The sequence below is a fragment of the Lathyrus oleraceus genome, chromosome 1 (genome assembly GCF_024323335.1).
Source record: "Lathyrus oleraceus cultivar Zhongwan6 chromosome 1, CAAS_Psat_ZW6_1.0, whole genome shotgun sequence".
Classification (NCBI taxonomy): domain Eukaryota; kingdom Viridiplantae; phylum Streptophyta; class Magnoliopsida; order Fabales; family Fabaceae; genus Lathyrus; species Lathyrus oleraceus.
In genome coordinates, this window is record NC_066579.1 from 440950791 (window position 1) to 440965525 (window position 14735).

At 33.4% G+C, this 14735-nt stretch overlaps 1 protein-coding gene and 1 long non-coding RNA gene across 3 annotated transcripts; one reads left to right on the plus strand and one right to left on the minus strand.

The window, feature by feature from the left end:
- The first annotated feature begins 276 nt into the window (after positions 1–276).
- Positions 277–1255, plus strand: LOC127081316 (pathogenesis-related genes transcriptional activator PTI5). The gene has a single exon (XM_051021587.1). The coding sequence runs from the start codon at positions 395–397 to the stop codon at positions 1070–1072; it is 678 nt and encodes a 225-aa protein (XP_050877544.1). The 5' UTR covers positions 277–394; the 3' UTR covers positions 1073–1255.
- A 6902-nt stretch (positions 1256–8157) lies between these two features.
- On the minus strand, positions 8158–13982 carry LOC127081323 (uncharacterized). Of its 2 annotated transcripts, none has more exons than XR_007788089.1 (4): positions 13883–13982; positions 9053–9212; positions 8769–8917; positions 8158–8688 (listed from the first exon to the last, which is right to left on the minus strand). It is a non-coding gene; the product is annotated as an uncharacterized LOC127081323 (long non-coding RNA). The 2 variants fall into 2 exon arrangements; XR_007788090.1 differs by having other exon boundaries at positions 9053–9198; positions 13883–13980.
- Between the last annotated feature and the right edge of the window lie 753 nt (positions 13983–14735).

Consider the following 14735-nt stretch of genomic DNA (forward strand, 5'->3'; position numbering starts at 1 on the left):
GTAGTGAAGATCTATGTCTTGAGAGTGTATTTATCTTAAGGTTTCAAATTTGAATCTTGTTAAGTACAAACAATTCATGTCTTAGGTCAAATACATATAAAATTTTGTTTTGATTTTAAATAGGGTTCCCACGAACGGACGATGAAATTGATCATTTTAAATTAGTTGATTGCAGAAACAAATATCAAGATTTAAAAAAAAAGACCCGATACTGTTAATGCTTTAAAAATACAATAGAAAAGAGATAACACACCTCTCCCCAAATCTATTAAACATATGTCACCTTTCTTATTAACACTAAAATAAACATTTTCCAAATTAAGTGCAATATTGTAAATAAGAGGAAAAGTGATTGCAAAATAAACATAGTGGAAAAAGGAATTCCACTTTTCTCATGTTCCATAAACTTTCCTCTAAGCCACATAATATTCTACTGCCCCACATTTGCCAAATTGTTATACTGCTACATATAATGCAATCCTATAACCACTCGACACAATCTCCTCAAGTTTATTCACTCCTTAAAAACCATAACAACACCAAAGGCCCAAGAAGAGAGAAACAAACTCAAACAAAAAAAAAACAGAGCAAAACAGAGAAAAACAGAGCCATGGTTTTATCATCCCAATCCCAAACAGAACTACCCTTAAACGAAAACGATTCACAAGACATGGTAATATACCAAGTCTTACACGAGGCCAATGCTCTAACCAACACATTTCTCCCACAAAGAAACCACCATCATCAAGCTCTGAGTGCCTTAGAACCCACAAAAGCTATCACCAAGAAACACTACAGAGGAGTTCGGCGTCGTCCGTGGGGGAAATACGCGGCGGAGATTCGCGACTCGGCTCGTCATGGTACAAGAATCTGGCTTGGAACTTTTCAAACGGCTGAAGAAGCTGCTATGGCTTATGACAGAGCTGCTTTCGAAATGAGAGGTTCAAAGGCTTTGCTTAATTTCCCAGCTGAAACTGTTGCTGCAGCTTCCATGAAAATGGAATTTCCTGTTTCTAAACTCAACTTGAATAATCCTAATCCTAATCCTAATCATGATTCATCGCAAAATTGAATTGGGTTTTCTTTGTATTTGTATACTAGAGTAACCAGACAGAGGAACATGAAAAGAATGAAGATTTATTGAATGTGATAGTGAACTAAGATCATAAATATGTTATAAATGTCTTGATTTTTTTCTTTCTTTTTTGTTGTGTCTTGTTTTGTTTTGTTTAATGTTAACGTTCTTTGTTGGTAATTATGTCTCTCATGGGTCCTTCCAACTTCTCTTCTGTGTATATAAAACTAGACTGTATTCTACAAATTAAAGAAAAAATTAAGCATAGATTAAACATCAAACTAGTCCCTTTAAAAGGATGCAAATTTAAAATATATTTTTCACTATATCAACATTATTATGTGTTTAATGTATTTATATTTATTATAAAAAAAATATTTGAGGATGCAAATTTAAAATTTTAACCCGTTTAATGCTTATTATAAAAATAGTGGGTCGGAACTTTTTGCCCGTGTAAGAATGTTTGTGACAATCATAATCATAATTAATTTTTTTCACAAATAAATCATCAAGGTTAGAACAAAGAAATATTATAATTGCAAGAATGGTTGTCTATTTTATGAAGCACGTGCATTGAAATTTGTTTATCAATTTTGTAAAATTTGACCAAATTGCTCTGTCTAATATCGATGCAAAAATACATATAGTCAAAAAATCAGAACACGAGGAAGGAAAAAAATAGAATACTTAGGGTGTGTTTGATTTAGTTTTTAAAAACAGTTTTTTTGTTTTCAAAAATTATAAAATTAAAAATTTGTTTGATTACAATGTTTTAGAAAACTGTTTTTAAAAACTCTTTTATTTTTATTATTTTTAAAAGTGAAAAACAAAAACAGGTTTAACATGTTTTTCATTTTTAATTTTGGATTTCTGGATTTCTGTTTTCATTTGAGTTATCATTTTTTATTTTCTCATTTTTAAAACTGTTTTTAAAAATAATTTACCAAACAAATATTTTTATTTTCTCATTTTTAAAACAGTTTTGAAAAGTCATGTTACCAAATAAATTTTTTAATAGTTCTCTTCTTAAAAATACTTTTCCAAAACAATTTTATAAAACATATTTTAAAAAGTGAAAAGCAAAACTGATTCAAACGGACCCTTATTATTTGAAGGGATAAAAAAAATTGTAAACAACAAATACTATTGTGAAGTGGTCCACCCTCCCCCGTGCATTTCCAAGATTGCAATAAGCCAGAAATAATAATTAATTGATAAGTTCCTTTCATAGTGAACAAAATCAACTTGGTTGAAAATGAAACAACAATGGCGCAATTGATATCATATTAGAAGTAATACCCACGTTTAAAACTGATTTTCACCATGACACTTTCATAGTGATCACAATGTGTATTTATTATACTTAAAAAATCTAAATTAATTATTTTAAAAAATAGGAAAGAAACAACAAAACTAATAGGTCATCAATTAAAAAATCCAAATTAATTATTAAAAAAAATAGGAAAGAAACAACAAAACTAATTGGTCATCAATTCCTTGAGTCAAACACGAAAAAACATTTATATTTAAATATTTTTTTATGATCAACCCATCTTGTGAGAGACACACTACATATTAATCCAAAATCTTAAGGTTCTATAAAATGTTCAATCTTCACTTTTCTAATTAATGTGAGAGTTCTTCACACTTTTGTTTCTGAACACTTTCAATTGACATTTGTTTTTCTCAACACTCTCTCTCAAGTGCGAGTCTATCCACAATGCTCTCACTCAAGTGAAATCTCTTTCATCCATATACACTTGTACCGCTGTTGACACTTTTTTAATGGGACATGCCTGACTTTCAATACAAGGAAGTCGATCCTTCACTCGAACCAACGACTTCTGATATCACTGTTGGATCGTCAATCCTTTGGGGATCAACGTGATGGAGTATTTATGTTGGGGCATTTTTTTATGATCAACGCATAATATGAGAGGCACACCACTATTTTTCACCCTGACTCTCTAATTCTCGCACTCTCTTTATTATTCCAATGTTCATCATTTCATCTTGTGATTGGGGTTTTCCCCAATATTTTGTATCAGAGCCTGGTTCTTCGATTGAACACTTAAACTGCAAAAATACTTTCCATCTCCAATGAGCATATCCATGCAGATCTCTTAATTCACGATGCGAAGAATTATGACAAGTGGTTCAAACAAGTGAAGGTGTTGTTTGGTTATCAAGATATTTTTGAAGTGATCAAGAATGGTGTTATTCCACTTGTAGAAGGTGCAACGACTGCACACAAGGAAGTGAAGACGAAAGATTTCAAAGCTTTGTATCTCATTTATCGATGTGTTGATACTGATAACTTTCAGAAGGTTGGTGACTACACATCCTCAAAGCAAGCTTGGGAAATCTTGAAGAAAATTTATGCAGGAGATGATAAAAAAATATGGCGAGGTTACAAACTTACAAGAGAGAATTGGAATTAATTCAAATGGAAGAGAAGAAAATCATTAGTGAATTTACTACAAGAACCACAAGATTGGTGAATCAAGTGAAAGCTTATGGAGAGACAATCACTGAGCAATATGTGGTTTATAAAATCTTGAGATCATTGACGTAAAGATTCAATAACGTAGTGGTTGCTATTGAAGAGTCCAAGGATCTTTCAATCATAAGCAAATAACAATTGCAAAGTTCTCTTGAGGCTCATGAGCAGGTAATGGAGGAGAGGATTATTGAAAAAACAAAGGATGAAATTGCTTTGCAAACACGTTTGGTAGGAAAATACAAGAATATAGAGTGAAAGTGGTCCATGAAAAGCGGTAGAGGAAACTATCACAAAAATGGTGGAAGGAACTCCTAAAATTCCAACAGTTCAACATTCCAAAATGGTGAAAGTAGTTGCAACAAAGGTGGTCGATCAAGCAATTAAAAAGGTGGCTATAATAGAGGAAGAGGAGGAAGAAGAAAAGATGATAGAAGAGATGTTCAATGCTTCAATTGTCAAAAGCTAAGACATTTTGTTTGTGAATGTAATGCCAATACGAATGATCCACAAGAATGATTTAGGAAGGCTGGTTGCGCCTATCAAAGAAGAACTCGTAAGTTAGAAAGGTTCAACAAGATTTGTGTAAGTTTTACGTCCGGTGTCAGAATGACTATTATTATACCTTTTCAGATAGGTAATTGACTTCCGAGTACAAATGATGAACTCGCCATGACATAGGGTCTTTTTAAGCCATACAAGTTTGTTTCAGGCCCAAAACATCATTTTAATGTTTTCCGCAATTTTCTATTTTATTTCTGTTTTGGATTAAACACCCATTAGGGTTTCTTTTCTGCATTTAAACACTTTTGGGTGTGGTCGTCAGGGTTATCTTTTATCATAATAATATTAAATAGTTTTCTCTTTTTGATGGATTCTAGAGTTTTATATGACAGGTTTGTCGCTTACAAACTTGTGTTTTTGTTCTAGGTTTAACGCTTGCTAATCCTTCATGATTTTGGCTGCGTTAGGTGACATTAGAGCAGGTTTTCTCCAGTTTATTTTCGTAGATTGATCAGTCATGGGAGATCAATCGATGACTAGATCAAACCTTAAGGGAATTACCACAACTTTTACCATGACCCTAACTACTTTGAATGAACATATCACGAATTTAACAAATAAGGTAAACAATGCCAAAAACAATGGGAACCAGTGAAGAGACAAGAGAGATGGCTTATTAGGGTTTCATGTGGAGGAAACAATCATGTTATTATTGCTGAAAATTCGAGTTCGAAAGAAGAAGAACTTGACGACAAAAAGATAGTTGATTACGAAAACCGGAAGTATAACCATGACTATTGTGTGAATATTGATATTCCATTGTTCTACGAAACGATAAGAGTGGATGAGTTTTTGGACTGAAAGACCGACATTGAAATATTCTTCTACATCATGAGAATCCTTGAGAATAAAAAAGTTAAGATGATGACGATCAGGCCGAAGAGTATTGATGTTTTCTAGTGAGACAATATTGTTGTTCGGAGGCAGATGCAAGTTTATTTTGATGATATTTTGATTTATAGTAAGACCAAGAAAGAGCATCTGGAGCATGTGAAATATGTGTTGTAAGTTTTGAAGGAGAACCAACTATACATTAATCTGAAAAACTGTACAATTAGCACCAATAAATTACTCTTCCTATGCTTTATTATTTGTGAAGAAGGGATTCAAGTTAATAAAGATAATATGAGTGCTATCAGGGATTGTCCTGAACATAAATCAATGATTGAGGTTCATAGCTTTCACGGTCTAGCCATCTTTTATAAGAGGTTTATCAGGGATTTAAATACTACCATTACACCTATTACTAAATGTCTGAAGAAAGGGAAGTTCAACTAGGGGTTTGAGCAAGAGCAGAGTTTTGCATTAATCAATAAGAAGATATGTATTGCCCCAATATTAGCACTTCACGATTTTGATAAAGTGTTCCAAGTTGGATGTGATGCTAATTGAGTGGGAATAGGAGTTATGTTGTCTCAGGAGAAGAAACCCATGGCTTTTTCAGTGAGAAATTAAGTGATGCTCATCAGAAATGGAGTACTAATGATCAGGAATTCTATGAAGTGTTTAGAGCTCTGCGTAAGTGGAAACATTATTTGTTTCAGAAAGAATTCATTTTGTTCACTGACCATCAAACATTGAAGTTTCTTAACAGCTAGAAGGTGATAAAGAAGATGCATGCTCAATGAGTGAGTTTTTTTTGCATAAATTTCCTTTTATTATTCATTATAAGTGATGGGCTCTTAACAAGGTAGCAAATGCGTTAAGTAGGATGGATTCTTTGCTAATTAACTTAGTGTAGGAGATAATAGGCTTTGAGTTCCTGAAAGAGTTGTGTGAAAGTGATGTTGAATTCAAGGATTTATGGGCCAAGTGCAGCGGAAAGCATCCTTATGTAGATTTTCATATTCGAGATGGATATCTTTTTAAAGGGATTGACTGTGTATCCCTTTATCGTCTTTAAAAGAGAAGTTAATTCGAGTTTTGCATGTGTCATACCCCAAAATTTGCCCTCCCCATTTGCTTTTCATCTGACCCATGACTTGAGGTTCATCTATACTCATTCATGCCTCATTCATGTGCATCATTCATTCATGATTAACACTTCCTAACAAGCCTCATAGATTCAATGCTTATGGTTGATAAAAACAAGGGATTTGCTTGAAGATTGTGGTATTGCACACCTTAAGGGGTGAAACCCTAATTCTCGACTTTGCTCCTATGGGATCTTGTGTTTGACCTTCTGTGTAATTGACTTGACCTTTTAAACCCTAATTATGGGCCCGTGGTTTGAGATATTACCTATAGAGCTTTGTGCTTTTTTTGAAACCCTAATCAGCGATATTTGGTATTCAAGTGTCTTGTTTGGTTGACTTTTTGATCTGGGATTCATAAAAACCCTAGTTACTAGGATCTTGAGGACTTGAAGGTTGTATCTTGGTGTCCATTTCACACCAAACCCTAGTTTTCGGTCAAGGAGGTTCACAAATCTTGTGACTTGTTTTGAAGGGTTGGAAACCCTAGCCTGGTTCATGGCATTGATAAATTGTCTGTGTTGGCTACTTCTTGGTTTGAGGTCTTGTTTGTTGCTTGATTTTGAACTTTGACTACTAAACCCTAGTCCATGGTTTGTTTCAATTGGTTCTTGGATTCATGCTTGCATTTAGTGCATTGGTCTTTTGGTCTTTGGTTTGTCGTTGGTCCATTGATATTCTTAACCCATTTTAGGTCATTCATTAGTGGTTTATCCATGCATTGTAGTCCATTAAGTCAAGGTTAATTTATCATTTCTTAGCATTTGAACATAAACCATTGTTTAATTTAAACCAAATCTTCATTCATTCAAAATTAATTTTACATTACATTCCATCAAATAATTTGCACAAGTCCCTACATATACATCATAATATAAAACCTTAGTTTCTAACCTACAGTTGACTTTGGTCAACTGTTAACCAAAGTCAACCCTTTTCCCCTAAAGCACTTAAGCCATTTTTGATCTTTAAGCCTTGATTCTTAAATGTCCATGCCAAATGCAAAAACCTACAGAAGTTCACATTCCAAAATTAGGCCACCAAACATGTCTAATTCAATACATTTCCAATCCAATTTCATAAATCATATTCAAAATCCACATTCAAACATTTCAAGTCATTCCATTTCCAACCTTACCATTTTCAAACCTCATACCAAGTCTAGCCATTATCTCATTAATGCAATTCATTAATACAAGACATTTCCCATAAATGAAACGGAAACCAAATTCCATGAACTATTTTCAATTCATAATCTAATTTTAATTCATAATCCAATTCCAAACCAAAACCATTCAAAGTTTCCCAAATACAATGCATAAACCAATACATAACCATTTCCATACATAACCTTACAATGTCATTTTTTAAGAATTTACATGAAAATCAACCATTGACAATCCTAAGTTCTATGTCACTTTTCAATCGTGTAACTGATCCAAACTTGAGCAAGCAACTTCGAGTCCATCCAAGCAGCCCTGCAACATTACAAACATGTTTCAACACGTCCAATAGCTAACATTCACATACTAACCAATACAATGCCAACATAACCAACTTCATTATCCACACATTTCTAGCAATACATAACATCAGCTATACAAACATTCCAAGAATTCACCAATAATCGTGACTACTTCACAAACCAATAAAACAACTTGCCATCAATGGCTAACAGAACATGATATCCTACCATGCATAAGTGTATATCAGAATTCAATAATATTTCACCTAAAAAGGGGTTTGATGACAGAACCAATCATTGGATCAAAGTAGTAAAAACCCAACTAATCTCATCCATAACATACAGTTTGGAAGTAACTCAATTACAGTGGTAACACGGTTAAAAACATAACAGTAGGAATATCCCATTGAATTTCCAGCAAGGTCTCAAAATGTTAAGTGTTACTAGCATAACATTGTACATCGGTTGACCTTCTAATGCTAACTATCCATTTTAATCATTCAAACTAATTAACGGTTTTTTACATTTACTAATTAATTAACATTCCAAAATTAACATGTTAATGCCACTGCTACTGCAATTCAAACTGAAAACCAACTTTATTTAAATCAACTAACAAACTGAATTTTCACTGATTAACCAACATAACAGCAGGGTATTTCATAAAAAACAGGAAGTGAATTTCATCAATATTTCACTCTCAAATTACATTTCACTAAAAAAAATTCATTACATTCCAACCTCCTAACAAACTTGGTAACAAACTTATAACCATTTTCCAACTGAATCAAAACCAACCTAACAAACTAACGAAAGGATAACATAATTTTCTAATAGATTTCCACTACTAACAAACTTATCTTGTGAAATTTAACAGAGTTAAACCTTCCCTAACAATACCCGACTTGTCTAATTCAGTTGCAACTTCTCCTTCCTCTATATAACAGATCAAACCTTCACCCAGCAATGGCTACACAACATTTTTTTCACTCTGTAATTCTACAAATTTCTCTGCATTTCCTTCACAACATTCTCTGCAATCTGAATTTAACTCTGCAACCGAAGCATCGATTCTGTAATTGGGGGATCGATACGGGAACTGAAGCATTCTCTGCAACCCAAATTAACGTTAGAGAGGAAGAAGAAACATAAACGAAGAAGTAGAGAATGGAGTAAAGCAGAGAATGCTACTTGCGAAGCTGTTAACGATGTCGGAACTGCGTTGGATTCCGGTAAGTAATCTGCAAAAGAACTTTTGATGCATTTTACTTTCTGAATGAGTTGTCTTCCATCGTTCGGCTCTGCCGCACTTGAGCTTCCACGAACCGAGCTCTTCAATCCTGACAGAACAACCATACACTTCGACTATCATCAAGAAACAAAAATACCCAGAAAAGAAATCACGATACATAGCAAGAAGAAGAGGAAGTGAAGTAAGGTCGTGGCGGAAGGAAAGAAGAGAAACATTTCAATACCGGGTGAGTTTTCGACTCTTCTTTGACGTTTTTCTTCTTCCTCTATTTAAGTGCGGTTGACACCAGAGCAAACGACACCATCGAAGATTTTGAGCTTCATGGAACACTTCGAATCTTTGCGCTGTCGAATCTTTGAGACCTCAGACCTTCGAACATGAAGCTGTGATTAATTCATGTTAATTAACTTAATTAGGTTTTAAACATGATTAATTTTTGATGAGCAACATGTTTAGTTTAATCAAATTCTATGATTAATTAGGAGTTTTAGATATTAGCTTAGATTTTTAATTAGACTTTTAGGTTTTAATTAGAATTTAGAATTAGTTTAGTTTTAATTAGAATTAATTAGGTTTAATTAAATTTTAATTGATTTAGAATTTAGTTTGATTTCTAAATATTAGGTTAAAACCAATTTTAAGACTTAATCAAATTTTAGGCTATAGTTAGATGTTAATTAGAATTTAATTTATGTTCATAATTGGATATCCTAGGGAAATGATCATTTTGTCCTTAGGGATTTATTTTGTTGTTTTAACCATATAAATGCATACTCCTTTAAGACTAATTTTTAACTTAAAATATTAAATATTTTAATCAAGTTTTTGATTAACATGACATGCTCCCTTAGAAATAACTTGTGAATAATCTTAACCCTTAGATTAGGTTAACCAGTCATTTTCAAGCTAATTCAAACCCTCGATTCAAGTTTATCAAAATCAATTTTGGTTAACTAAATCCTTTGATCTTGTATAATCCCACAGTCTATTCAAGTGATCAAAAAACCCTTGATCACTTGATAAGACTTTTTATTTAAGCTGTGGACCTCGAGGCCTCAAGTCAGACTCTCAATCAAGGCATACTAGTCATATCAGGCAATGAATCATACAAAGCACATCAAAGACGGTTCTTCTAGAGCTTCTTAATCAAGGTTAAAATTGTGTGACATGAGCCTTAAGTAATAGAGAAGGGATGAGAGTGGATAATTCATATCCTCATTCTGAATATCTTTGGGTATGGGACGAATGACCCAATTGCTCACTGTATTCACCTATATTTATAGACTTTAGCACAATTCGAATCATATGATTGTCAAGTCTCTCTCCAGCAAGCAACATCAACACAAGGAGCATCAAAGATTCTTTTCCAACAACTTGAAAGTTATGATGAGAATCATATGTCACGAGCCTTAAGTAGTAGAGAATGAATGAGAGTGGAGAATTCCATAAACTCATTCTGGATATCTTTGGGTATGAGACGCATGACCCAGTTGCTCATCGTATTCACCTTTACTCATAGACTTTAGTATGGTTATCCAATGACTTCCAAGTCTTCTTCACCTTCCGTTACATTCATATCTCTTGCCTCATCAATCATATTGTTGTCATCCCTAATAGGCTGAACTACGAAAGTTATGACTTTCTCATTGCACGGTGAGAATACGTAGGCACGAGAATTCAGATTCTCCGCGAGCTACCTTATTTATTAATCCTTCATTCTTCATTCATCAATCAATACCATCTTTTTGAGATCAATATCACCTTTCCTTGGACTCCATGTACATCCTTTTAGGATGATTTAACGGCAGTCCACCTTGTGAATTAAGAGTTGTTTGGCTCGTACTCAAACATTTAATTCCTATTTTTTTTTGGCTAAGACGCTCGTTTACTCCTCGGTTCAGAGTCTATTACTTCATTGATCCAAGATACCATTCATCTTTGATCTCAAACTGTTTGTTCCCCATCCAGTGATATACTGTTCCTTGTACCCAACAATACTTTCTTTTGGGCCCCGTATATACCCTTTTAGGATGATATAGCGGCAGTCCACCTTGTGAACCAATAGTTGTTTAGCTCGTACCCAAACACTTAATTCCTTCTTTTTGGCTAAGACGCCTGTTTACTTTTTGGTTCAAAGTTCACTCTCCTTTGTGGGTTCCCATGTTACCATTCTGTTGGTGCAAGTTATCTTATTCATCACTTCAATCATACCCTTGAAGTTGTTTGTCTTATTAGTCCTATTTGCCTAGGCAAACACTTCCTTATCTCTTTCTTTGTTTTCGTGGTTCCACGAACTACAAATGCTCTAACTTTCTCATTGCTTGATGATAATACATATGCACGAGGATGTGAATCCTTGGCGAGCATAATCCTAATTATTAATCTTCCGCATTAGGGCATCATTCATGCCTTTCATGATCCATTATCTACATTCAATCATTGAACCGCTCACCCTAGTGACACACTGTTTCTTTGAAACCAGATACAAATTTCTTTGGAATTCCATATTGTCGCACCTCGAAAAAAATGGGGATACGACCTCAAAGCGAAGCACGATCGCACGCTCGCAATGATGGACTGAACAGAATCGCCACCGAACTTTATTTATTCCTAAAAAGGAAAGGGGAAATATCGATAAAACCCAAGACAAAAGAAAGGATAAGATATGGTCATCGCAACCAATATCAGGGTTCAGGAGTCGATTACGCAAGGGGAAGGTATTAGCACCCCTCACGTCCGTTGTACTCAACGGGAACCATTAGGTCAGTTGTGTGCGTTAGTGTTAGTTAAAATATTAGGCTTTTCAAGTTATTAGGTGGGAAAGAAAGAACAAAAGAAAGAAGAAATGTTTTTGGATTTTTTTAACGAAGGACTAAACCTAAGTTTTTTTTTAGTGGGCTTGACAAGATTCATAAATCCTGCTCCTACGTATCTCAATAGAAAAATCAAGGCTTACGTAGTTCTGGGTAGAAAAATGTTTGTTTGTTGGTCGATTTTAGCGAAAGCTATACTGTATTAATCGACGAAAACATTATTTTACCCAAAACAGATGAGGAGTAGACGCATACCACACATCGAACGGATTTATAAATCTACATTCGGAAAAGCGTCATTTATCTCTACTTAGCAATCGTGGCCGAAACATTGTTTTGCATCACCTTAAGACAATATATCTTTCATTTATGAAAAAGGTTTTTTGATTAGTCGCACGACGGCGAAAAAGAGTTTGATTGGTTGGGTGTATTTTGAGTGATGGCGAGAACTTGGATGAGCGAGATATACATCTCGAATCCTAGTCTCAGGAGTGCATGGTATACACCATGTTCCATTTCCATCTTTATTGAAAAAGTATTAAGGTAGGAATTAGGTATTTTGAAGTTTGAAAGACGAGTACTTGTGACCTACAAGCTCTTACAGCTTGGGTCTAATACTCGGGACTACGTCTGGACATTCCACCCAGGCAGTCTGTTTCTTTCCAATATTGCTAAGAAAATGATTCGAATATTTATGAATGTTTTGGAGGGAAGACGAATATTTATGGCTTGCAAGCTCTTACAGCTTGAGCATAATATTCGGGATTACGACTGGACATTCCATCCAGGTAACCTTTTTCTTCACGTTTATTAAGAAGATGGTTTGAGATATTTACAGGTGTTTTGGAGAGAAGACGAATATTTATGGCTTGCAAGCTCTTACAGCTTGAGCCTAATATTCGGGATTACAACTGGATATTCCCTCCAGGTAATCTTTTTCTTCCGACTTTATTAAGAAAATGATTTTGAATATCGGAGTGTTAAAGAGAAGACGAATATTTATGGCTTGCAAGCTCTTACAACTTGAGCCTAATATTCGGGATTACGACTGGACATTCCATCCAGGTAACCTTTTTCTTCCAACTTTCAATTAGAAAATGATTTTTGAATATTGGAGTATTAAAGAGAAGACGAATATTAACGGCTTGCAAGCTCTTACAGCTTGAGCCTAATATTCGGGATTACGACTGGACATTCCATCCAGGTAATCTTTTTCTTCACGTTTTATTTAGAAAACGATTTGAATATTAAATTAAAACAATTAAAGTATCGAGGTTTGAAATTATTGAAAGTTTAGTTGATGTTGCTTAAGAGCTCATTGTAAGAAAACCCAAGAGTAAGCCACGGGATCGAAAGCCAACCGAAATCGAGAGCAAACTAAATTTAGCTCTAAGCTAATTTAGAGTGGATTCATGTAAGAATCACTCTACAAGAAGCTGGACAACATGATTTATGCGTTCAAACGATTTTCGAAAGTTAAATTGGATTTTAACTCCGAGGTTGCAACACAATGAAATCGAGGCAAACAAATAAACCCCAAAAATCTATTTAACAATTAAAAATGTAATTAATCAATTAAACTATAATTAATTAAACAATTAACTAATTAAATAAAATACAAATAAATAAAATTAAAATTAAAATAAAACAAAAGAAAGAGAAGAATATATTCAGGGACTTGGGATATCCAAAATAAGAGGGAGGGCAAACCAAACAAAATTGGATCCAGTATCCAATCAAACAATACACCTAAACATAATTAATATATAAGAACATAATATAATAAATAAAACAAAAAAAATAAAATAATAATAATAATAATAAAAACCAGTAGCATAACTTAAAACTGAAACTGTATATATATATAAACTAACGTCTAACTATTTATAAAAATTTAATAGAAAATGAACTAATATACATGTATATATATAAAACTAAAACAAAAAATATATAAACTTAAACTGAAACTAAACAAAATATATATAACTCAAAACTGAAACTAAACTAATATATAAAAAACTAAGAAGTAAATATATATATATAGAAATGGACAATATAAGAAAAACAGAAATAAACTAATATGTATGTATAAACTAATAAGTATATTAGTTTAGTTTGAGGAAATTTTTATGTAACGATGAAAAACTATAAAAGTTGTTCCAAGAACAGTAATGATGTTTATATATAAACAAATGAGAAGAATAATAACGTTTATGTGATGTGTTAAAAGAAAGAAGCACCTTTCCGTTCAGTTTTTTATTTGAATTGAGTTGGAAAGTTGAGTGATGCGCCGCTGGCTTTGATTGGTTTGTGGTCTGAATGTCGTTCCCCTCCCCCCTCATTCAGCAGCATCTTTAGTATTTATAGTGTCAAACTAGGGTTATTAATTTGACACAAATACCAAAATGCCCCTCTTTTCAAAGTTTTAAAACAAAATGAGTTTTAAGAACTAATTAAAATTAAATTAAATTATTCTAATAAAAAACTATATTAAATTGAAACAAAGACGTAGAAAATTTTAATTAATTGAATCAAACATTCTGACAAAGAGATAAAAATAAAATGTCTCAAAATGGATAAAGGTCGGGCGCAAAAGTGCTCAAAAAATTAAAATGAATGCACCAAAATGATCAATCCGAAATAAACTTATTGGAAAAATACAACGTTTCTTTTAATTTTGAAATAAATTTTGACCGATTAAACAAGCTTGAGCTGATAAAAAAGTGGCCGAAAAATTAGCTGAAAAATAAATCGAGCATACCAGATTAAACTACGCGAAACATAGATTAATAAAATTGATGTCTAGAAGCTTGATCTTAAAATTTTTCGTCCACTGATTTGACGCACATCCGTTGATTAATTCAACCGGTTTGTCTGTAGATCCGAAAAAATTATTTCGACTGATATTTTAGGCACTATGCAGTATGGAATGCATGGTATGCTATGTAGACATGCAATAGCTATGATGAATGTATTGAATCAACGATTCAGGGTCAAAATTGGGGTGTGACAGTTGCCCCTATTTAAGTATCTTCAACATGAGAATATGAAGAAGTACACTCTTCATATGATCATAGTGGGAGATAGTTAAAT